The sequence below is a fragment of the Punica granatum genome, chromosome 8, assembly GCF_007655135.1.
Source record: "Punica granatum isolate Tunisia-2019 chromosome 8, ASM765513v2, whole genome shotgun sequence".
In the NCBI taxonomy this organism is placed as follows: Eukaryota; Viridiplantae; Streptophyta; class Magnoliopsida; order Myrtales; family Lythraceae; genus Punica; species Punica granatum.
In genome coordinates, this window is record NC_045134.1 from 3,229,013 (window position 1) to 3,254,442 (window position 25,430).

Consider the following 25,430-nt stretch of genomic DNA (forward strand, 5'->3'; position numbering starts at 1 on the left):
CTTTTCTTCTTCAGCTTCCACATTGAATTTTCTTCATAGTTGAGGATTCAGATTCCCTTCGATTTCCTCCGAACTCACTGGGAGCCACATAAGTTGAACTCAAAAATTGGGATCAACTCAAGAAAGTGGGAGATTGAGTGAAGCTTCCGTGATCTCGAGAACGACATTGACAAAGCTTTCTCTTTTAGGGGATCATAGATTTGTGGGAGATATCAAAACTGGGTTCTCTTCTTTCTACTTGCACTCTGAATCAATTAATACATGAACCATTTTTGTGGCATTTTAATTTGAATCAGAGTTGTGTTATAGGGAGAGAGAGAGATGGCTAGTGAAAATAGACATGAAAATGTGGGAAATGGGCAAGAAAAAACTTGAAAGGAGATGTTCGTAAATGTAATGTAGGCGCTTTGGTCCTTACACGAGTTCTGTTCATGTGGAAGCGTAAGAAGAAAAAGGAAGATGACTTCTTGTTGGTTTTTGGGTTAGAGTTTCTGAGCTCAAGAAGGCTTTTTATTTTTATTTTTCCTTTTTATTTTCCCATAAATCAAGAAGTCAATTGATTTTTCATTTATAATCTATCGGCTTTTTGTTTTTATATTGATGATGTGGAATAAGTATCACATATGGTGGCTGATGTGGCTCCAACTGAACAAGATTTAACGGTATTAGTAACTGAAGGACTAAAACAGAAAATTGTCTAAAAGTAAAGGAGTAAAATAAAAAAATAAAAAAAGCATGAAAATAAAGAAAGTATTCAAAGTTTTCATATATATTGGACATTCAATCCCTACATTTCTCTCTTCCTCCTCCTCCTTCTCCTCCTTCCTCTTCCTCTTCCTCCTCCGAGACTCTTCCTCACTGTCAGAGCCAACAAACCATTCAACCAGATCAAGAAAACGCCACCTTTTGACCTTACCGTCTCTTCTGAAACACACTCACCTTCCCTTCTGTAAGTCCGGCATTGTTTTTTCCTCCTTTACGTTATTCATCACTGTCTGCTGTCGAGATAGTTGGATTTTTTTTTTGGGAGAGGGAAACGGAGGAGATTGAGCCATGCATTCGAAAGATTGAGTTTTTCTCTGTGTTTTTGTTTTTTTTTTTCTTGATGTGACGCAGAGCGAACTGGGGAGTTTATTCAGCGGCGATGGCGGAGGAGCTGGTGCAGCTGTTCCAGGAGGCGAGTAAGGCGGCGGACGCGGCGGCCGTACGCGTCACCGGCGGTGAGGCTGACGAGAGCCGGTGCCTCGACGCCCTGAAGCGCCTCAAGACCTACCCTGTCACCTCCCAAGTTCTCGTCTCTACTCAGGTGACCCTTCTCCTCCTTTTCCCCCGCATTGTTGAGATTTCCATGCTTCCCCCAGTTTTTGTTTTCCATGGAAAATCTTAAGTTTCGGTCTTTTTTTTTTGGTGAAAAACAAATTCCCGTGCTTTCTGTTCTTGGAAATTATGGTGCTCTGTTTTTTATGTTCTTGCTCTGTTCTTCCTTGCTGATTGTTTTTCTGATTCGGTATATAATCTTAGCCCCTTAGGTTGGTGTTCTTTTTAATGTCCTGACAGCATTGAACAGATATTATATCTATAGACACGCACATATATATATGTCTGGATGACACAATTGCTCGCGAGATTCCTTGAGAAAGGCAGCGATTAATTGTAGAGCGGGCCTTCCACGGGACCTGATCTGAACATTGTCGGCTCTTTTTGTCTTCCCCCCTCCCTCTGTTGGGATCTGTTTTGTTCTTTACTTCTGATGCTAAAACAGTCATTTGGGAACTTGGAATTAATTGGCGATCAGTATGAATGATTATCTCTTCTATTTAATGGAATCGGTAGAGTGAAAACCATTGCATTCGTATGACTGGGTTGGTCGGAGGAAGTTGGCGATTCATGTGAATTTTGTGGTGGAATATAACATTTGTATCAGCCTGTTACGACCGAGACACACCACATTTGGGAATTCCAGATCACGGCTATGTAAATTCACCATGTATATCGTGTCGGAAACTTGCCATCTTAGGAATTTAAAGATTGCTTAGTTGCTTATTTATTAATTTTTTGATCTTTGGTTGATCTTGGAAATCTGAATTGCAGGTTGGTAAAGGGATTCGACGTCTCACGAAACACCCAAGGAAGAAGATCCAAGCCTTTGCTTCTGAAGTGATCCGAATATGGAAACAGATAGTTACTGAGGAATCGAATGGATGCAAGAGAAAAGAAGCTGAGCATGGTAGGGGTACCGTGAACGTTGGGAACGACAATGAGGTTGAGAAGGACTCGCCTTTTAGGGCTAATGAGGGTTCCGAGAACGGCACTGTGAAGGCTAGAAAGATTGAGCGGAATGGTACCCCTGGTTCCAATAAGGTCGAGAAAGCAAACTTTGAAGAGAAGTCTGATGATGCCCTCAATAGGGCAATACCAAATCACAGTCCTCAAAAGTCGACACCTCTGGTTAATTGCAATGATCCTATGAGGGACAAGGTCCGGGAGCAACTCCATGAGGCGCTGTCCAAGGTTTCTGGCGAGGCTGAGGAAGACATGATCGAGGAGGTGAATGCATGTGACCCAGCAAGAGTGGCTGTCTCAGTTGAGTCCGTGATGTTTGCGAAATGGGGAAAGATGAATGGGGTGCACAAGATCAAGTACCGCTCAATCATGTTCAATATCAAGGATCAGAACAACCCCGACTTCAGGAGGAAGATCCTCCTTGGGCAGATCAAGCCCGAGAGGCTCTTGACCATGACAACCCAGGAGATGGCGAGTGACCATAGGCAGAAGGAGAACCAGCAGATCAAGGAGAAGGCCATGTATGAGTGCGAGCTCGGTGCCGCTCCCAAGGCCACAACCGACCAGTTCAAATGCAGCCGGTGCAGACAGAGGAAGTGCACTTACTATCAGATGCAGACGAGGAGCGCAGATGAGCCCATGACGACTTATGTGACCTGCGTTAATTGCAATAACCATTGGAAGTTCTGTTGATTGATGGAACATTCCGTTCAGTCGTTGCAGTTCATCCATTTATCTTCGGTTTAGTCAGTGTTAGTCATTGTCAATTCTAGAGGCTGTAGCCTGTTCAGATAGGATTAGATTGTCCATTTTAGAGGCAGTAGCCTAGCAGTCCCGGGAGAGTCTAATCGATTCGTCGACCACAATCTTAAGTGGTTTCTCAGTATCTGTTTCTTCTGTCCTGATAATGTGTCTTATATCTAGTGTTTGTCGGAGTCGGTGTTGCATGAATTATCAGACGCAACAGTGTAGTTTTAAGTTTTAGATCATTAGACTGTTGTTTTGGTTCAATTATGAAATAAACCTCCAGTGGCAGTTCTTGTGTACCGATTGCATTTCATGGTCCGATATGCTGGTTAAGTCTGTCCCATTTCCATTCGTTGTATCAGATACGATACATCGTACTAAATACAACCTTATAAAAAGTATTGGCAACTTTCAAAGCAAAGAATATGCTTCATTGATAGTATTCTGCTGAAAGAGAGACAAATTCCTAACTCCATACTATCTACCCCAGAAGAATTTTGCTGTTATCTTAGAAATCCAAAAATTTGTTATAGTACTCGCACGTTGATGGCTTGATAATGCCGTCAGGCGAACAATACTCGATGCGTGGGCAAACTCCGCACGGAATTGAAGCCATGGCATAAGCTTTTGGTTCCTTTGCGCTCCCAGGTTTCCTGGCTAGTTTAAAACAGACTCTACCGATAGGAATGCAGGTGAACTCCCCCAGTCCCGTGCTCTTCACCTCGAGTATCTCATTGTCCAGGACCAAAGTCCTCAAGATCTCCCCGATCTGCTGACTCGAGCACTCAGCATGGAAGATTTTCGACCTCTTGATGGCATCAGAGATCATGTCCACGGTTGCGACCTTTAGGCTCGAAATGTGGATCAGGCAGCGTTCCTTGAGAAGGTCTATGAAGGCAGTGTCAAGGACACCTTCGTTGTACCACGCCCCACCGGTGACCTCGGCAGAAGGCTCGAACTCCGTCGCCATATAGTGCTTACTCCCCCTGTACTGGACAGTCTTCACCTGTTTGATCAGGTTCTTGGCAAGCAGAGCCTTGAGGGCTTTATCGACGACGTTTGGGTTTGGGAAAAGCTTTGTATCCCGTCTCAGGTCCACGGATCGGATGCCCATGTCTCTCTTGCTCCTGATAAGATCATACACGGTCTTCTCGTGCTCTGACAGATCCTGAGAAGGCCCGGTTGAGACGGGCCTCTTCCTCTTGCTCATCCCCTGTTTTTCAAAAGACAAACATAAACAAGACACAAGATGAATCAACTCAATCCTTGCTTTCCACTGAAAATATCGACATCGCCATATGGGATCAATTGAGGCATACGGCTAAACTTCGGGACGAGGAATAAGTCAGTACACGGCGTCATAGTTTTTGCAAAGAACTCATTCATAAGTATGCATTTCATTAGAGATAAAAGCAGTTTGCCCCCTGAACTTTGAGGGTGGTAAAGGTTTGCCCTGACAGCAACACAAGATGGAAAATGGAACAAAATAAATGGAGAAGAAAAAGGGACAACAGACTGTTAGGCAAATAAAGGTTAACTAGGCACACATGCAGTCAGTCAGGCAAGGCACTGAACAGCATCATACGCAGGCATTTCAGCAATGAGCTAGTTTCTCATAGACATTTCATCAAACAGGTTGCAGGTCAAGAGGCCGAACGTTAACAGAGCATCTAACAGACGTTCCAGTTGCAAGCCATTAGTATAAATTCCTCATACTGAGCTTAACAGAGGTATAACCGCAGGCACACATCTTCTTCCTGCAAACTTAAACCAACAATAACAGAAGGTACACCCAAGAAATTCACCAAAAAACAAAGCAGCTGGTACAAAACAATCAGGCATACACAAATCGCGCTAAACAGGGACCGTTCTTGTTCGCCCAGTCCAGGCAAACAGTGAAAAAAACCCCTCTCACCGACAATGATGCAATTCGTAGGAATAACATGAAATTTGCCGGAGAAATTACCTTTCACTTCGATATGAAAGTGGGAAATCGCTAACTGAGCCTCTTAAGAAGAGTATTGGGGTTCTTCTGATCGCCCACTGCTCGAACTGACCAGAGAATGATGCAGGGCTGGGGGGGCCGGCTACAGGCGCAGCGAGATTCGCGACGAACAGGTGCAAGAATGTCGAGAAGAGAAGGAAAGAAAGAAAGGGGGGCGGGGGGAGGGGGGCGGCGGGGGTAGGGCCGCGATGACTACATATTTCAAGTAAGGTAATATTGTCAAATTGCCGATGATGGCGGATATATTATGTATACGTTTGTTCGTAAATCGGCAGAAAATTTTGATATCAATTGTACAACCATATTCTTATGCCTAGAAGACAGTATTTGATGATTTGCTTTGATATATATATATATATTTATTAAAGAAAATATTGATTTATATATAAACCTGGTCTCTTCAGTTTGTCGGCAAAGCTCCTCTGTCGAGCAACTGAGGGCTTCGCAGGAAAACCAAATCCATTGGCTATGTACTCCATACGGAATCCGCATTCTGACGTTCGTATTGCTTATAATGGAATACTTATTCCGGATGGGCATCACAATCCGATTTTCATAAGGAATTTGAAAGCCTCAATTGAATATCCGGAATAGCAATTATGTATATGGAAAAGGGTGTGATAAGACGAAAATGCCCTCATGTTTCTTTAGTAATTTCAATCTCATGCCATCGTTCTATCTCTTTATTTTCCCGACTATGATGCCAGAGCAACCCAAGTCGAGAAGTGCTCGAGCCCTCCTCCAATTGCGATTCTTCCTTCAAAGCTCCGCGCCTCGACGACTCGACTCCGCATGGCCACTTGGCGACTCCAGTCTGAGACTCGAAGCTTGCTCGTCAATCATTCCCCACTTGAAGACATTGATCCCCTCGCTTTCTACCTCAGAAACCCGTTGTAATTAGGTTTGTCTTGCTGCTTATAAAATCCGAGCTTTTAATTTTAAGTTAAGGGTAGTCGATTATCAAGTTAAGGTTTTCAATTTTAAGTTCAGGCAATTGATTTTCAAGTTAGGTTTTAGCTAAAGCAAAGAAGAAGGTGATGATGGAGGCTCATGAGTGATGGTTATTGTATTCTTTTTTGTCTGAATCGGGAATGATCTGGGCAGCGGGGGAGCCATGCACTATTCGTCTTCTTCATGTTGAAAAAGATGAACAATGCTTTTTTTTTAATTCTATTTAATATATTATTTTAAAATAGGGGTATTTATGTCTTTTTATCTGGTTTACATTGTATTCTTGATAAGGGCATATTATACTCATATTTTATTGTGCAATTCATGTTAAATTATTATTAATTTTATAGAAATTATAAGAAGTCGGTGCTTAATTATGTGTAATTTGATATTGTAGGTCTTTGAGGACTTAGATGGAATTACGAGCAATATTGAGGAGTTTTGCGCAATTTGGAGCCAGCCTATATCTTTCGGAAATCTTTTTTTTTTTGTTTTGGATATAAATACTCCTCATAACAAGATTAGGAAACCCTAGAGGGGGGGAGAGCCATCTTTCACCATTCTTTTAACCTAGAGAGTTTTTGGAGAGGGTCTTGTCTGGAGCCGTCACCTAAATCAATTGATTTGAAGCGAAGAATTGTGGAAGAGACAATTCCTTAAAGGAATTGTTGGGTTTTTGTTTTAGGATTCAATATCTTGAGTTTACTGCTGAATATGAATTCTATTGCAATGACTCCTTGGAATTATAATTGTGTTTTCAATTCCATGATGTTCTAAGCTTCTGTTGTGGGAATATGATGAAACCCTAGGTAGCTAATATGATGATTGTCGCCATGTTATAGGATTAATAGATGTGTTGATGATTCATGATTGCAATTCCTATAATTTCAATTTTAATTCTTAATTGGTTATAATTGTTAGAAACACTATTGATACGGGAGTTGATATAGTGTTTGTTAGGAATTCTTGATTAGACTAATTAGTTAAATGCGATAGCTGCGTTAATTAGTTTAATTAGAGATTATCCATGGATTAATGCAATGTTTCTAGTTAGTTATTCGCTAAGACATTATGGATAATTAATTTAGGGCATTAGACAATCATAGCACTGGAAGGTGTATGATTATAATTTAGAGTCCACTATTAATTAGAGATGCGGGAGCTGATTGATTAATTAGAGGTTTAAGACTTTAATTTTAAAGGCTTGATAAACTCACTTGAATAACTACATAGCCATCAGTCTATATAACATGATGGCAATCTGATTAGTGAAACTAGGGTGGATTCTATTTTTCCCACTTTCAATTGATATATTTTCATACAATTCTCTTTCTGCTCTTTGTGACGATTTAGGTTGATTAGTAGTTAATTAGTTAATTCTCTTAATTTGATTGCTTAGATAATAATAGAATCTAATATAGGTTTAGTACTTAATTAATCCTTGTGGGATCGACACTTTATTCATCACTATATTACTTGATCTGACCCAGTACACTTGCTGGTAGAATTCGAGCTTATTTTTATATATATTTGCAGTGGATCAAGTTTTTGGCGCCGTTGCCGAGGATTAACTTAATATTAGACCACCTTTAGTTCTATTGTTAATTTAGGCGCACTTTACTGTGTGTTTATTTCTTGTTCTCTTTGCAGGTATTCTATGCGCAGGAGTAGAAGTGCTGAACTTCTACCATTAGATCCTGAGATAGAGCGCACCTTGCATCGGTTGAGAAGAGAGAACAGAAGAAGGGAAGAATTGCAGGTAGTTGAGATGGCAGATGATGACATCAACCGCCAAATACAGGGTGCTGCCAGAGCACTTCGAGACTATGCAGTACCTACTATTATGGGTTCTGCGATCAGAAGGCCCACTATTCCAGCTAATAACTTTGAACTGAAGCCAGCACTCATCCAGATGGTTCAATCAAATCAGTTTGGAGGATATCCCAACGAGAGTCCTGATGAGCATATTGCAGGATTCCTCCAATACTGTAACACGGTAAAGATGAATAATGTCACTGATGATGTTATTAGATTACAGCTTTTTCCTTTCTCACTTAGGGATAAAGCGAGAGCCTGGTTCAATTCACTGCCACAAGAGTCCATCACCACCTGGGCCGACCTTTCATCTAAGTTTCTCAGGAGATTTTTCCCACCAGCTAGGACTGCAAGATTGAGGAACGAAATCACTAACTTCACCAAGTTCAATGGTGAATCACTTTATGAGGCATGGGAGAGATTCAAGGAGGCAATCAGAAAGTGCCTACATCACGGATTGCCAGATAATCTTCTAATTGAGGTCTTCTATCTTAGCCTGGATGATACATTGAGGTCTCTAGTAGATGCTGTAGCAGGAGGCGCACTAATGGGTAAGAATTATGATGAAGCAAGTGCTTTGATAGAAGAGATGGCCTCCAGTGCACATAATTGGCAGAATGAGAGAAGTAAATCAAGAGTGGCATCAGTCAATGACATGGACACTATTGCTAATTTGACAACCCAGATTTCAGCTCTCACTACCCAGGTAAGTAAACTCACCTCAGCACATTCTTTTAATACTAATCAGGTTGCTTTTTGTGAGTTGTGTTCAGGACCACATTCGACTCTTGAATGCATGTCTGGAAATCCCTCGGCTTCACCCAATGGAGAGCAAGTGAACTTTGTTAACAACTTCCAACGGAGTAATCAAGGGCCTTATTCGAACACTTACAATCCCGGGTGGCGTAATCATCCTAATTTCTCATGGAGGAATGAGAATAATGCACTTAAACCGCCACCTGGATTCCAAAAGCAAGGCCCTGCTCAAAATGCTCCACCTCAGCAAAGTCAGTCGAGAATGGAAGAGCTCATGTTGAGCTATATGCAAAAGACTGACACCATGCTACAGAATCAACAAGCCACTATTCGAAACCTAGAGGGTCAGATTAGTCAGATTTCTCAGCAATTGAGTAATAGACCATCAGGGTCTTTACCCAGCAACACTGAAGAGAACCCCAAGGGTGTCAATGCTATAATGCTGAGGAGTGGCAAGGAATTGGAAACAGTCAATAGAAAAGCTCAAACTCAGGAGGAGAGTCCGGAGAAAGACAAAGGTAAGCAAAAGGTGGAGGAACCAAGGCAGAAGTCACTAGGGGTGAAACCGTATGTTCCTCCTGTCCCTTTTCCAGGAAGATTGAAGCAACAACAGTTGGACGCCCAATTTGCTAAATTCCTAGATGTCTTTAAAAAGCTGCAAATCAACATTCCATTTGCAGAAGCACTCCAGCAGATGCCTTCATATGCTAGATTCATGAAGGATCTGCTCACTAAAAAGAGGAAGTTTGATGGGAGTGAGCCTGTGATGCTTACAAGAGAGTGTTCTATGATTCTCCAAAAGGACTTGCCTAACTTACCACGCAAACAAAGAGATCAGGGGAGTTTCACTGTTCCTTGTACTATAGGGAATTTTCATTTTGAGAACGTTCTTATCGATTCAGGTGCAAGTATAAATTTAATGCCTCTGTCTATTTTCAGGAAACTTGGACTTGGAGAATGCAAGAAAACTCATATTACCTTGCAACTTGCTGACAAGAGTATCAAATATCCAAAGGGTATTGTCGAGAATGTCCTGGTGAAGGTAGACAAATTCATATTTCCAGTCGACTTCATAGTCTTGGAGATGGAGGAGGACAGAGAGGTGCCCATGATCCTTGGCAGACCGTTCCTTGCGACAGGTAAAGCATTAATAGATGTGGAACAAGGTAAGCTCACTTTAAGAGTTATAAATAAACAAATAACTTTTAATGTTTATGACGCCATAAAGAAATTTGATGATGGCAAATCTTGTTACACCATTGATATTATTGATGAGCTTATCTCTGAGTCTGTGGAGGAGAAAGCAGGTGTGGATACAATGGAATCAGTCCTTAGGGATCTGGACGATTGGAGTGATGATGATGAGCATGAGGAAGAATCTGTGGAGAAGGTATCAGAAATCAAGGCTCGCTACTATGAGGAGCTGGGCACCAGTGCGACAAAACCAGTATCATCTTTGACACAGTCCCCGGTGCTAGAACTTAAACCATTGCCTAGCCATTTAAAATATGCCTATCTTGGAATAGATGATACTTTGCCAATAATTATCTTTTCTTCCTTGACAGGTGATCAGGAGCAACAGCTCCTAAGCGTGCTGAGAGAGCACAAGGAGGCAATAGGATGGACTATTGCAGATATCAAAGGGATCAGCCCTTTGATTTGCACTCACAGAATAATGTTGGAAGCTGAGTGCAAACCCATAGTGCAACCACAGAGGCGACTTAACCCAACTCTCAAAGAGGTAGTGAAGAAAGAAGTGCTTAAACTGTTGGATGCAGGTATTATCTATCCTATCTCAGATAGTAAATGGGTTAGTCCTGTTCAAGTAGTGCCTAAAAAGGGTGGTATGACTGTGGTTAAAAATGAGGTCAATGAATTAATCCCGACTCGTACTGTGACTGGGTGGAGAGTTTGTATAGATTACAGGAAACTAAATGATGCTACCCGTAAAGACCATTTCCCCCTCCCCTTCATTGATCAGATGCTAGAAAAACTTGCAGGGCATGATTATTATTGTTTTCTAGATGGTTATTCTGGTTACAATCAGATTCATATAGCACCCGAGGACCAGGAGAAAACCACATTCACTTGTCCTTATGGCACTTTTGCCTTTAGGAGAATGCCTTTCGGTCTCTGTAATGCACCTGCCACTTTCCAGAGGTGCATGATGTCTATATTTTCTGACATGTTAGAGAATTTTATTGAAATATTTATGGATGATTTCTCTATTTTTGGGAAGTCATTTGAATCTTGTCTGACAAATTTAGGCTGTGTGCTTAAAAGATGTAAGGAGACTAATCTGCTTCTGAACTGGGAGAAATGTCATTTTATGGTAAGAGAGGGTATAGTCTTAGGTCACAAGGTGTCAAAGAAAGGGATTGAAGTTGATCGAGCAAAAGTGGAGATAATAGAGAAGTTGCCACCACCCACTTCAACAAAAGGAGTAAGGAGCTTCTTAGGACATGCTGGCTTCTACAGGAGATTTATCAAGGACTTTTCTAAAATCTCTAGACCTCTTTGTAATTTACTTGAAAAAGATTCTGCTTTTGTTTTTAATGACAATTGTTTGCAGGCATTCAATTTATTGAAGGAGAAACTCACTTCTGCACTAGTGATCGTTGCACCTAATTGGGAGCTTCCGTTTGAGCTGATGTGTGATGCTAGCGACTATGCTGTAGGAGCAATACTTGGGCAAAGGAGAGGTGAAAAGAGATTGCTCCAGTTGAATCAGATGGCTGAGATGAGAGAGGAAGCATATGAAAATGCTAGGATATACAAGGAGCGAGCCAAGCGATGGCATGATAGGAACATCCTAAAGCGAGAGTTTTGCCTGGTCAGAAAGTCCTATTATACAACTCTCGCTTGAAGTTGTTCCCAGGTAAGTTAAAATCTCGATGGTCTGGACCATTTGTTATTTCTAATGTTTTTCCCTATGGTGCAGTTGAGCTGAAGTCAGAAGATGACCACACTTTTAAAGTAAACGATCATCTTCTCAAGCATTACTTTGAAGGGGAAAATATTGATGGTGATGCCACTACGGTGGATCTAGCAAATTCGATTGAAGAACTGGAAAAGTCGAACTAGCGACTATAAACTAAGTGCTTCATGGGAGGCAGCCCATGTCTGAGAGCTAAAGTCCCTGTTGGCTCTCAATTCTTTTGCTTCATTTGTTTTATTTTGATTTGCTGTTGGTTTGTACTTTATCAAGCACCCACTCATTGGGTAGACTTGGGATATTTGCTATTTGATTGTTTTAGTTAAGATGGATTATTTGCTATTTTTGTTCTTTTTGTTGTTTTCTTTTTGTTTTTGAAGCCAGGGTGGATAACAACTGCTGACTCTCTCTATTGCTATACCAGTTGGAACTCCAATTGCTTCAACTTAATTTTTCGAAACTGGGGAAGTACTAGTATCTCTTTTTCTCTTATGTTCTTTATTTTTATTTTCGTTTTACTAGAGCTACATTAGGAACAGTGAGGACACTGTTTAATCTAAGTGTGGGGAAGGGAGATACTAAACAGATGGAGTATAAAATTGAGTATAGTGTTGATGTCTGAATTCTGTGATTTAATTTGTTACTCACGACATCTGATGCCTGTCTTTGTTGATAAATAGTTATACTTCCCTGTCACCTTGAATTATAATTGTCCTTAAGTTATCTGGAAATTGTTAGGCCAAATTCTTTTTTAAATTTTTTTTTAATTATTGAAATCTAGAGATTGTACGAAGAATACTGTTGATAGCATTTGTTCAGGAATTGTTTGAAAAAAATTGACTCACTTAGGCGCCCTACTCACCACTGTTGTGATTTTTGTACTTAGTTAAAATTAATTAGTCAAATCTTTAGAAATCAAATTTACCTAGTTTTTAGCCCTAGAGTTTGAAGTTTAAGAGTCGGTCAAGTCCTTAAGTGAAAAATAAACAGGTCTACTTCTAAGCAAAGTTAGTTAGTATATCCTCTTTTTAATTATTCTAATAGCACTTTAACATTTAGTGAAAGAGGTAGAAGAAGCTTTGTACTTAGTGATTCCTATAAAAGAAGTCTGAAAAGTGTTAGTGAGCATTCAAAAAAAAAAAAGCAAGCATAGCCTTTACTCCAATGACTCAAGAATTGAGTTATGAGTATCCTAACTTGAATGTTAGAGTGAGGAAGAGTTCGTAGGGGTCCCTTTAAAACCCGGTCACTTGGGTGATGAGCCCGGGATGTGCCGACTCAATGAACTCACTATAACGAGAAGAGCGAAAAGGCACAAGTTCAAACAAAAATTGGACTTGAAAAAAAAAAATTTGCTTCTGAAACAGAAAGGAAAAATTGAATGCAAAAACAAAAAAATGAATTAAGACTTGTAATAAAAAGGAAGAAAACCTAGGGACGAAGCAGATACCATATGCTTTCACTACCTTGTTGACTTGCTTAGAGGGAAAATTAGAGGGATTATATGCTTGCTAACAGTTATGAAGTTTAAATGTGTATTTTTCCTTATAGGACTGAGTATTTACTTTTGAAATAGAAATCTTAGGCTAAACGCTTGGATTAAAATTTGCTTTCTCTACATTAGCTGGTTAATTTCAACTGTAGTACTCTGATCACATGTTTCCAGTTTGGTTTGAGCAGTGGGTACCACAAAATAACGAGTCATAAATTATGAGATATCAAATGCTTAAATCAGTGAATAGGAAAATTTGTACTCTCTCTGATAGATTTCTTTCCTTGGTCTTATTTATTTTGCTTGAGGACAAGCAAAAGTTCAAGTGTGGGGAAGTTGATAAGGGCATATTATACTCATATATTATTGTGCAATTCATGTTAAATTATTATTAATTTTATAGAAATTATAAGAAGTCGGTGCTTAATTATGTGTAATTTGATATTGTAAGTCTTTGAGGACTTAGATGGAATTACGAGCAATATTGAGGAGTTTTGCGCAATTTGGAGCCAGCCTGTATCTTTCGGAAATCTTTTTTTTTGTTTTGGATATAAATACTCCTCATAACAAGATTAGGAAACCCTAGAGGGGGGGAGCCATCTTTCACCATTCTTTTAACCTAGAGAGTTTTTGGAGAGGGTCTTGTCTGGAGCCGTCACCTGGATCAATTGATTTGAAGCGAAGAATTGTGGAAGAGACAATTCCTTAAAGGAATTGTTGGGTTTTTGTTTTAGGATTCAATATCTTGAGTTTACTGCTGAATATGAATTCTATTGCAATGACTCCTTGGAATTATAATTGTGTTTTCAATTCCATGATGTTCTAAGCTTCTGTTGTGGGAATATGATGAAACCCTAGGTAGCTAATATGATGATTGTCGCCATGTTATAGGATTAATAGATGTGTTGATGATTCATGATTGCAATTCCTATAATTTCAATTTTAATTCTTAATTGGTTATAATTGTTAGAAACACTATTGATACGGGAGTTGATATAGTGTTTGTTAGGAATTCTTGATTAGACTAATTAGCTAAATGCGATAGCTGCGTTAATTAGTTTAATTAGAGATTATCCAGGGATTAATGCAATGTTTCTAGTTAGTTATTCGCTAAGACATTAGGGATAATTAATTTAGGGCATTAGACAATCATAGCACTGGAAGGTGTATGATTATAATTTAGAGTCCACTATTAATTAGAGATGCGGGAGCTGATTGATTAATTAGAGGTTTAAGACTTTAATTTTAAAGGCTTGATAAACTCACTTGAATAACCACATAGCTATCAGTCTAGATAACATGATGGCAATCTGATTAGTGAAACTAGGGTGGATTCTATTTTTCCCACTTTCAATTGATATATTTTCATACCATTCTCTTTCTGCTCTTTGTGACGATTTAGGTTGATTAGTAGTTAATTAGTTAATTCTCTTAATTTGATTGCTTAGATAATAATAGAATCTAATATAGGTTTAGTACTTAATTAATCCTTGTGGGATCGACACTCTATTCATCACTATATTACTTGATCTGACCCAGTACACTTGCTGGTAGAATTCGAGCTTAAGTTTATAAATATTTGCAGTGGATCAATTCTCGGTTTTCACAAATTTTCTATTCCTTCTCAATTCTAATCATGTCCATTTTATTCTTTATCAATTTTATTCCAGTAAACCAAACGCAGCCTGACGGAAGAAAGGGGGCTCGCCGAGTTGATCTGTGCAAATAGCTACTAGTCAGACGAAGAAACATAAGGGGGTGGGGTCCGCATGTCAAGCAAACGAGCAAATTTATTTTGTCTGTTTTCAAAATTAAAACTCAGTTAAACCATTGCCCACAAAACAAATGGGTTGTTAGTTTGAGGAAACAATTTGATTGGAGGGGGCGGAGGGGGAGTTATTTATCCCCGTACGGACATTCTCTTGTAGTAGCCCATCCTGTCCTTGAGACAAGTATTAGCCCTCTTCTTGGTCCCGCTCGAGTCCGCGGACCTCTCCCCGACGCTATCGAGGCTAAAGGCCGACTCTTTATGATGCTTAAGAACACAACTGTTCAGTACATTCTCCTCGACTCGGTCCGAGCAGTTGACCAGGCAAAGCCCTTGGTCGAGGGATCTCAAGATCTTCACCAAGAGTTCACTCGCCTGGTTGGACAAGCCGTCCTCACTGACTAGTTTCCGGAGCATGGCACAAAGCTGCTAGGAAGAGTCCCGACCTTCCGTCAGCTCCCTGGTCAGCTCCTTCTTCTTGTTGTCATCGGGGCACATGATCGGGGGGTTCCGCCGACGACGTTGATCTGGGGATAGGGTGGCTAGCTGAGGCTTCCCCACCCCCGATTTCGAGAATCCCAGTTGGGATTTTCGAAACCCTAATTTTGAAAATTCCAATTGGGATTTCCATAATCGGGGGTCGGGGAGCTTCCGCCGGCCACCCCACCACCTGGATCAATGTCGCCGGTGGGTTCTGTGCCCGCGGGCGACGTCGATCGCGGATATTATTATTATAATAAATGATTACGTCGGAATTTTAACCGATAGGGCAAAGGGCCTATTTTCCATAGAGGTTTGGGGGTAATGTGCAACTATTGAAAGGTCAAGTGGCAAACTTTTACCACCCTCAATTGATGTGGCGGGGGGTAGGGCGTGGCGCCTCTTCAGTTTGTCGGTAAAGCTCCTCTGTCGAGCAACTGAGGGCTTCGCAGGAAAACCAAATCCATTGGCTATGTATTCCATACGGAATCCGCATTCCGACGTTCGTATTGCTTATGATGGAATACTTATTCCGGATGGGCATCACAATCCGATTTTCATAAGGAATTTGAAAGCCTCAATTGAATATCCGGAATAGCAATTATGTATATGGAAAAGGGTGTGATAAGACGAAAATGCCCTCATGTTTCTTTAGTAATTTCAATCTCATGCCATCGTTCTATCTCTTTATTTCCCCGACTATGATGCCAGAGCAACCGAAGTCGAGAAGTGCTCGAGCCCTCCTCCAATTGCGATTCCTCCCTCAAAGCTCCGCGCCTCGACGACTCGACTCCACATGGCCACTTGGCGACTCCAGTCTGAGACTCGAAGCTTGCTCGTCAATCATTCCCCACTTGAAGGCACTGATCCCCTCGCTTTCTACCTCAGAAACCCGTTGTAATTAGGTTTGTCTTGCTGCTTATAAAATCCGAGCTTTTAATTTTAAGTTAAGGGTAGTCGATTATCAAGTTAAGGTTTTCAATTTTAAGTTCAAGCAATTGATTTTCAAGTTAGGTTTTAGCTAAAGCAAAGAAGAAGGTGATGATGGAGGCTCATGAGTGATGGTTATTGTATTCTTCTTTGTCTGAACCGGGAACGATCTGGGTAGCGGGAGAGCCATGCACTATTCGTCTTCTTCATGTTGAAGAAGATGAACAATGCTTTTTTTAAAATTCTATTTAATATATTATTTTAAAATAGGGGTATTTATTTCTTTTTATCTGGTTTACATTGTATTCTCGGTTTTCACAAATTTTCTATTCCTTCTCAATTCTAATCATGTCCATTTTATTCTTTATCAATTTTATTCCAGTAAACCAAACGCAGCCTGACGGAAGAAAGGGGGGGTTGCCGAGTTGATCTGTGCAAATAGCTACTAGTCAGAGGAAGAAACATAAGGGGGGTGGGGTCTGCATGTCAAGCAAACGAGCAAATTTATTTTGTCTGTTTTCAAAATCAAAACTCAGTTAAACCATTGCCCACAAAACAAATGGGTTGTTAGTTTGAGGAAACAATTTGATTGGAGGGGGGGAGTTATTTATCCCCGTACGAACATTCTCTTGTAGCAGCCCATCCTGTCCTTGAGACAAGTATTAGCCCTCTTCTTGGTCCCGCTCGAGTCCGTGGACCCCTCCCCGACGCTATCGAGGCTAAAGGCCGATTCTTGATGATGCTTATGAACACAACTGTTCAGGACATTCTCCTCGACTCGGTCCGAGCAGTTGACCAGGCAAAGCCCTTGGTCGAGGGATCTCAAGATCTTCACCAAGAGTTCACTCGCCTGGTCGGACAAGCCGTCCTCACTGACTAGTTTCCGGAGCATGGCACAAAGCTGCTAGGCAGAGTCTTGACCTTCCGTTAGCTCCTTGGTCAGCTCCTTCTTCTTGTTATCATCGGGGCACATGATCGGGGGGTTCCGCCGACGACGTTGATCTGGGGATGGGGTGGCTAGCTGGGGCTTCCCCACCCCCGATTTTGAGAATCCCAGTTGGGATTTTCGAAACCCTAATTTTGAAAATTCCAATTGGGATTTTCGTAATCGGGGGTCGGGGTGCTTCCGCCGGCCACCCCACCACCTGGATCAACGTCGTCGGTGGGTTCTGTGCTCGCGGGCGACGTCGATCGCGGATATTATTATTATAATAAATGATTTCGTCGGAATTTTAACTGATAGGGCAAAGGGCCTATTTTCCATTGAGGTTTGGGGGTAATGTGCAACTTTGGAAAGGTCAAGTGGCAAACTTTTATCACCCTCAATTGATGTGGCGGGGGGGGCGGGGGTAGGGCGTGGCGCCTCTTCAGTTTGTCGGTAAAGCTCCTCTGTCGAGCAACTGAGGGCTTCGCAGGAAAACCAAATCCATTGGCTATGTATTCCATACGGAATCCGCATTCCAACGTTCGTATTGCTTATAATGGAATACTTATTCCGGATGGACATCACAATCCGATTTTCATAAGAAATTTGAAAGCCTTAATTGAATGTTCGGAATAACAATTATGTATATGGAAAAGTTTGTGAAAAGACGAAAATCCCCTCATGTTTCTTCACTAATTTCAATCTCATGCCATCGTTCTATCTCTCTATTTTCCCGACTATGATGCCAGAGCAACCCAAGTCGAGAAGTGCTCGAGCCCTCCTCCAATTGTGATTTCTCCCTCGAAGCTCCGCGCCTCGACGTCTCGACTCCGCCAGGCCACTTGGCGACTCCAGTCTGCGACTCGAAGCTTGCTCGTCAATCATTCCCCACTTGAAAACATTGATCCCCTCGCTTTCTACCTCAGAAACCCGTTGTAATTAGGTTTGTCTTGCTGCTTATCAAATCCGAGCTTTTAATTTTAAGTTAAGAGTAGTCGATTATCAAATTAGGGTTTTCAATTTTAAGTTCAGGCAATTGATTTTCAAGTTAGGTTTTAGGTAAAGCAGAGAAGAAGGTGATGATGGAGGCTCATGAGGGATGGGAATTGTATTCTTCTTTGTCTGAACCGGGAACGATCTGGGCAGCGAGGGAGCCATGCACTATTCGTCTTCTTCATGTTGAAGAAGATGAACAATGCTTTTGTTTTTAAATTCTATTTAATATATTATTTTAATATATTTTAAAATAGGGGTATTTATGTATTTTTATCAGGTTTACATTGTATTTCCGGTTTTCACAATTTTTCTATTCCGTCCAACCAAACAAAATAAATTTAATTAGAATTTCCATTATATTCCTTCTCAATTCTAATCTATGTCCATTTTATTCTTTATCAATTTTATTTCAGTAAACCAAACGCAGCCTGACGGAAGAAAAGGGGGGGGGTCGCCGAGTTGATTTGTGCAAATAGCTACTAGTCAGAGGAAGAAACATAAGGGGGTAGGGTCCGCATGTCAAGCAAAAGAGCAAATTTATTTTGTCTGTTTTCAAAATCAAAACTCAATTAAACCATTGCTCACAAAACAAATGGGCTGTTAGTTTGAGGAAACATTTTGATTGGGGGGGGGGGGAGTTATTTATCCCCATACGGACATTCTCTTGTAGCAGCCCATCCTGTCATTGAGACAAGTATTAGCCTTCTTCTTGGTCTCGCTCGAGTCCGCGGACCCCTCCCCAATGCTATCGAGGCTAAAGGCCGACTCTTGATGATGTCTAAGAACACAACTGTTCAGGACATTCTCCTCGACTCGGTCCGAGCAATTGACCAGGCAAAGCCCCTGGTCGAGGGATCTCAAGATCTTCACCAAGAGTTCACTTGTCTAGTCGGACAAGCCGTCCTCACTGACTAGTTTTCGGAGCATGGCACAAAGCTGCTAGGTAGAGTCTTGACCTTCCGTCAGCTCCCTGGTCAGCTCCTTCTTCTTGTTGTCATTGGGGCACATGATCGGGGGGTTCCGTCGACGACGTCGATCTGGGGATGGGGTGGCTAGCTGGGGCTTTCCCACCCCCGATTTCGAGTTCGAAACCCTAATTTTGAAAATTCCAATTGGGATTTCCGTAATCGGGGGTCGGGAGCCTCCGTTGGCCACCCCACCACCTGGATCAACGTCGCCGGTGGGTTCTGTGCCCGCAGGCGACGTCGATCGCAGATATTATTATTATAATAAATGATTTCGTCGGAATTTGGTCGGAATTTTAACAAGTGAGGCAAAGGGCCTATTTTCCATAGAGGTTTGGGGGTAATGTGCAACTTTTGAAAGGTCAAGTGGCAAACTTTTACCACCCTCAATTGACGTGGCGGGGGGAGGGGGGGTGGCGCCTCTTCAGTTTGTCGGCAAAGCTCCTCTGTCGAGCAACTGAGGGCTTCGTAGGAAAATCAAATCCATTGGTTATGTATTCCATACGGAATCCGCATTCCGACGTTTGTATTGCTTATAATGGAATACTTAATCCGGATGGGCATCACACTAGCTGGGCAATTACGGAAAGAGCGACTGCAAATCTCAAGAGAGGTTCCTGAGAACAAGATGATGAAGCAATATAGGCTCCGATGTAAGAACGGTCGAGTGGAACCATGTAAGGTTGGCAGGAGAAATGTCAGGAATGACGGGTTCAGAAAGATTATAAGATGTAATATTGAGCCTATATATAATTTTACATGGGCTCGGGCTGATTTGAGTGTATGTACGGATAGTCAACATTAAAGCTCGATTAAGTATTCGAGCCACTCGAATCGGACACTAGCGGGGCAATAAAAGAAAGAGCGAATGCAAATTTCAGAAGAGGTTCCCGAGAACGTTATGATAGAGAAGGAAGGCAACGGTGGCGAAAGCAATATAGGTTCCGATGGAAGAACGGCAAAGTGGAACAGTGCAAGGTCGACGGGAGAAATGACAGAAATAACGACTTCAGAAAGATTACAAGATGTAATATTGGGCCTATAAATAAGTTTACATGGGCTCAGGCTGATTTAAGTGTACGTACACATAGTTAGAATTAAACCTCGATTAAGTATTCGAGCCGCGACTCGAATCGGACACTAGCTGGGCAATAACAGAAAGAGTGACTGCAAATTTCAGGTGAGGTTCCCGAGAACGAGATGATAGAGAAGGAAGGTGGCAATAACGAGAGCAATGTAGGCTCCGATGGAAGAACGGCAGAGCGGAACTGTGTAAGGTTGACGGGAGAAATGACATGAATGACGGGTTCAGAGCTTATATACAAATGAGCCCGAGCCCATGTAAAATTATATATAGGCCCAATATTACATCTTCAGTTCTTTCTAAACTCATCATTCTCGTCATTTCTCCCGCCAACCTTACACCGTTTCGCTCCACCGCTCTTCCATTGGAGCCTATATTACTTTCGCTACAGCCACTTTACCTCGATCTGCTAACTCGAGCACTCAGCACGGAAGATTTTCGACCTATGATGGCATCAAATATCATGTCCACAATCGCGACCTTTAGGCTCGAAATGTGCATCAGGCAGGGTTCTTTGAGAAAGTCTATGAAGGTAGCGTCAAGGACACTTTCGTTGTACCATGCCCTGCCGGTGACCTCAGCGAAAGGCTCGAAATCCATCACCATATAGTGCTTACTCCCTCTGTACTAGACAGTCTTCACATGTTTGATCAAGTTCTTGGTAACCAAAGTCTTGAGGACTTTATCAACGACATTCGGGTTCGAGAAAAGCTTTGTATCCCTTCTCAGGTCCACGGATCGGATGCTCATGTCTCTCTTGTACCTGATAAGATCATACACGGTCTACTCGTGCTCTGACAGGTCCTGAGAAGGCCCGGTTGAGACGGGCCTCTTGCTCTTACTCATCCCCTGTTTTTCAAAAGACAAACATAAACAAGAAAGACAAAAGATGAATCAACTCAATCCTTGCTTTCCACTAAAAATATCGACATCACCGTATGGGATCAATTGAGGCATACGGCTACACTTCGGGATGATGAATAAGTCAGTACATGGCGTTATAGTTTTTGCAAAGAACTCATTCATAAGTTTGCATTTCATTAGAGATAAAAGTAGTTTGCCCCCTGAGCTTTGAGGGGGGTAAGGTCGGATGGGAGAACGGTGGATAGCGATATAAGAGATAAAAGCGATAGCGATAGCAATAGCAATATAGGCTTCGATGGAAGAATGACGAAGTGGAACAGTGTAAGGTCGGCGGGAGAAATGACAGGAATAACGGTTTCAGAAAGATTACAAGATGTAATCTTGGGCCTATATACAAATCAGCCCAAGCCCATATAAAATTATATATAGGCCCAATATTATATCTTGTAATCTTTCTGAACCTATCATTCCTGTCATTTCTCCTGCCGACATTACACCGTTCCGCTCCACTGGTCTTCCATCAGAGCCTATATTTCTTTCTCTACTGCCACTTTACCTTAATTTGCTGACTCGCGCACTTAGCATGGAAGATCTTCGACCTCTTGATGGCATTAGAGATCATATCAACAGTTGCGACCTTTAGGCTCGAAATGTGCATCGGGCATCGTTCCTTGAGAAGGTCTATGAAGATAGTGTCAAGGACATCTTCGTTGTACCACACCCCACCGATGACCTCAGCTGAAGGCCCGAACTCCGTCGCCATATAGTGCTTACTCTCCCTGTACTGGATTGTCTTCACATGTTTGATCAGGTTCTTGGCACGCAGAGCCTTAAGGGCTTTATCGACGACTTTCGAGTTCGAAAAAATCTTTGTATCCCGTCTCAGGTTCACGGATCGGATGCCCATTTCTCTCTTGCTCCTGATAAGATTATACACGGTCTTCTCGTGCTTTGACAAATCCTGAGGATGCCTGGTTGAGACGGGACACTTCCTCTTGCTTATCCCCTGTTTTTCAAAAGACAAATATAAACAAGAAAGACACAAGATGAATCAACTCAATCCTTGCTTTCCACTGAAAATATCGACATCGCCGTATGGGATCAATTGAGCCATACTACTAATCTTCGCGATGAGGAATAAGTCATTACACGACATTATAGTTTTTGCAAAGAACTCATTCATAAGTTTACATTTCACTAGAGATAAAAATAGTTTGCCCCTTGAGCTTTGAGTCTGGTGAAGGTTTACCCTCTAACCTTTCAAAAGTTGCACATTACCTCCCGACCTCTATGGAAAATAGGCTCTTTGACCCATTGGTTAAAATAATAATAATAATAATAATAATAATAAAAATAATAAATAAATAAATAAATAAATAAAAGGAAGGAAATTGGAGTTGGGGGTAGGGGAGGCTCACCGGCCACCCTACCCCCTCCCCCCGATTGATGTCGCCGGCAAACACAGAACTCGCCGGTGACGTTAATCTAATAAGTGAGGTGGCCGGCGGAGGCTTCCCGACCCCCAATTACGGAAATCCCAATCGAGATTTTTGAAATTAGGGATTCAAAAATCTCGGTTAGGATTCTCGAAATCGAAGGTGGGGGAGCCCCAGCTAGCCACCCATCTCCCAATCGACGTTGTCGAGGGGTTCCGTTCGGGGGGTCCAGCGACCCCGATTTTGAGAATCCTAGTCGTAGACAAGGAAGGCGGTGGTAGCGAAAGCAATATCTGCTCTGATGGAAGAACGACGGAGCGAAACGATGTAAGGTTGGCGGGTGAAATGACGGGAATGACGGGTTCATAAATATTACAAGATGTAATATTGGGCCTTTATATAATTTTACATGGGCTCAGGGTAATTTGGGTGTATGTACGCATTGTTAGCATTAAAGCTCGATAAAGTATTCAAGCCACTCGAATTGGACACTAGCTGAGCAATAAAAGAAAGAGCGACTGCAAATATCAAGAAAGGTTCTCAAGAATGAGATGAGAGAAGAAAGGCGGCAATAGCGAAAGTAATATAGGCTACAATGGAAGAACGGTTGAGCGGAACAGTGTAAGGTCGGCGGGAGAAATGACAGGAATGACGGGTTCTGAAAGATTACAAGATGTAATCTTGGGCCTATATACAAATCAACCCGAGCCCATGTAAAATGATATATAGGAGAAATATTATATCTTGTAATCTTTATGAACCTGTCATTCCTGTCATTTCTCCCGCCGACCTTACACTGTTCTGCTCCACTATTCTTCCATCGGAGCCTATATTGCTTTCGCTACTGCCGCCTTACCTCGATCTCCTGACTCGAGGACTCAGCATGGAAGATTTTCGACCTCTTGATGGCATCGAAGATCCTATCCACAGTCGTGACCTTCAGACTCGAAATGTGCATCAGACAGCGTTCCCTGAGAAAGTCTATGAAGGCAGTATCAAGGACACTGTCGTTGTACCACACCCCACCGGTGACCTCGGCGGAAGGCTTGAACTCCGTCATCATATAGTGCTTACTCCCCCTGTACTGGACCGTTTTCACCTGTTTGATTAGGTTCTTGACAATCAGAGCCATATGGGCTTTATTGACGAACGTTTGGGTTCGGGAAAAGCTTTGTATCCCGTCTCAGGTCCACGGATCGGATGCCCATTTATCTCTTGCTCCTAATAAGATTATACACGGTCTTCAAAGTGCTTCTCCGATTGCCCAAGACATTTCTTTTCAATCGAGAAACAAAACAAGATCATTTCGTTCTATTTTTAGTCAAATTGTGAAGAATATTCCATTAGTAATGAAAAAAGGGGTTGAGGGGATCCGTATGGGGAATGTAGAAGTTGATAAAGTCCGGCATGACAATGCCAACGGTTGATACCAGGCAATGTGTGATGCAAATCCGAGTTGATCGCCTTACTTCTAAAGATAGATAGAAAAGGTTTAAGTGACTGACTTTATGAAATTCTCTCCTTTCTAAAGCTGCGCTCTGACAGATCCTAAGGATGTCCGGTTGAGACAGGCCTCTTCCTCTTGCTCAACCCCTGTTTTTCAAAAGACACACATTAACAAGAAATGCACAAGATGAATCAACTCAATCCTTGCTTGCCATTGAAAATATCGACATCGTCGTATGGGATCAATTGAGGCATACGGCTAAACTTCGGGACGAGAAATAAGTCAGTACACAGCGTTATAATTTTTGCAAAGAACTCATTCATAAGTTTGCATTTCATTAGAGATAAAAAACAGTTTGCCCCCAAAGCTTTGAGGGTGGTAAATGTTTGCCACCTGACCTTTCAAAAGTTGCATATTACCTCCCAACCTTTATTGAAAATAGGCTCTTTGACTCTTTGGTTAAAACTCCGGCGAAATCATTTATAATAATAATAATAATAATAATAATAATAATAATAATAATAATAATAGTAATTTTAAAAAGGAAAGAAATCGGAGTTGGGGGTGGGGAAGGCCCGCCAGCCACCCTACCCCCCCGATCGATGTTGCCGGCAGACACAGATCCCGCCGGTGATGTCGATCTAGGAGATAAGGTGGCCGACGGAGGCTTCCCCGACCCCCGATTATGGAAATCCCTATCGGGATTTTCGAAATTAAGGTTTCAGAAATTCCGACTAGGATTCTCGAAATCGAGGATGGAAGAGCCCCAGCTAGCCACCCCATCACCCGATCGACGTCGCCGAGGGGTTCTACCTGGGGGCCCAACAACCCCGATTTCGAGAATCCCCGTCGTAGAAAAGGAAGGTGGCGGTAGCAAAAGCAACATCTGCTCCGATGGAAGAACGACGGAGCGAAACGGTATAAGGTTGGCGGGAGAAATGACAGGAATGACGAGTTCAGAAAGATTACAAGATGTAATATTTGGCTTATATATAAATTTTAAATGGGCTCGGACTGATTTGGGTGTATGTATGCATTGTTAGCATTAAACCTCGATTAAGTATTCGAGCCACTCGAATCGGACACAAGCTGGGCAATAACAGAAAGAGCGATTGCAAATCTTAAGAGAGGTTCCCGAGAGCGAGATGATAGAGAAGGAAGGCGGCGATAGCAAAAGCAATATAGGCTTCAATGGAAGAATGGCGGAGCAGAATGGTGTAAGGTCGGTGGGAGAAATGACATGAATGACGGGTTTAGAAAGATTACAAGATGTAATATTAGGCCTATATACAAATCAACCCGAGCCCCATGTAAAATTATATATAGATCCAATATTACATCTTCAGGAAAAGCTTTGTATCATGTCTCAGGTTCACGGATCGGATGCCCATTTATCTTTTGCTCCTGATAAGATTATATACTGTCTTCTTGTGCTCTGATAGATCCTGAGGATGCCTGGTTGAGACGGGCCTATTCCTCTTGCTCATCCCCTATTTTTAAAAATACAAACATAAACAAGAAAGACACAATATGAATAAACTCAATCCTTGC

General features: G+C 41.9%; 2 protein-coding genes and 1 non-coding gene across 3 annotated transcripts; 1 reads left to right on the top strand and 2 right to left on the bottom strand.

The window, feature by feature from the left end:
• Nucleotides 1-783: 783 nt before the first annotated feature.
• Nucleotides 784-3,329, top strand: LOC116187951 (transcription elongation factor TFIIS-like). Its single transcript, XM_031517005.1, has 3 exons — nt 784-949; nt 1,117-1,306; nt 2,092-3,329. The coding sequence occupies exons 2-3, from the start codon at nt 1,145-1,147 to the stop codon at nt 2,974-2,976; spliced, it is 1,047 nt and encodes a 348-aa protein (XP_031372865.1). The 5' UTR covers nt 784-949; nt 1,117-1,144; the 3' UTR covers nt 2,977-3,329.
• Nucleotides 3,330-3,439: 110 nt separating this feature from the next.
• Nucleotides 3,440-5,349, bottom strand: LOC116187952 (DNA-directed RNA polymerase III subunit RPC6). The gene is made up of 2 exons (XM_031517006.1): nt 4,997-5,349; nt 3,440-4,243 (listed from the first exon to the last, which is right to left on the bottom strand). Exon 2 carries the CDS (start codon nt 4,238-4,240, stop codon nt 3,539-3,541), a length of 702 nt encoding a protein of 233 aa, XP_031372866.1. The 5' UTR covers nt 4,241-4,243; nt 4,997-5,349; the 3' UTR covers nt 3,440-3,538.
• A 2,804-nt stretch (nt 5,350-8,153) lies between these two features.
• LOC116189680 lies at nt 8,154-8,260 on the bottom strand. The gene has a single exon (XR_004152451.1). It is a non-coding gene; the product is annotated as a small nucleolar RNA R71 (small nucleolar RNA).
• Between the last annotated feature and the right edge of the window lie 17,170 nt (nt 8,261-25,430).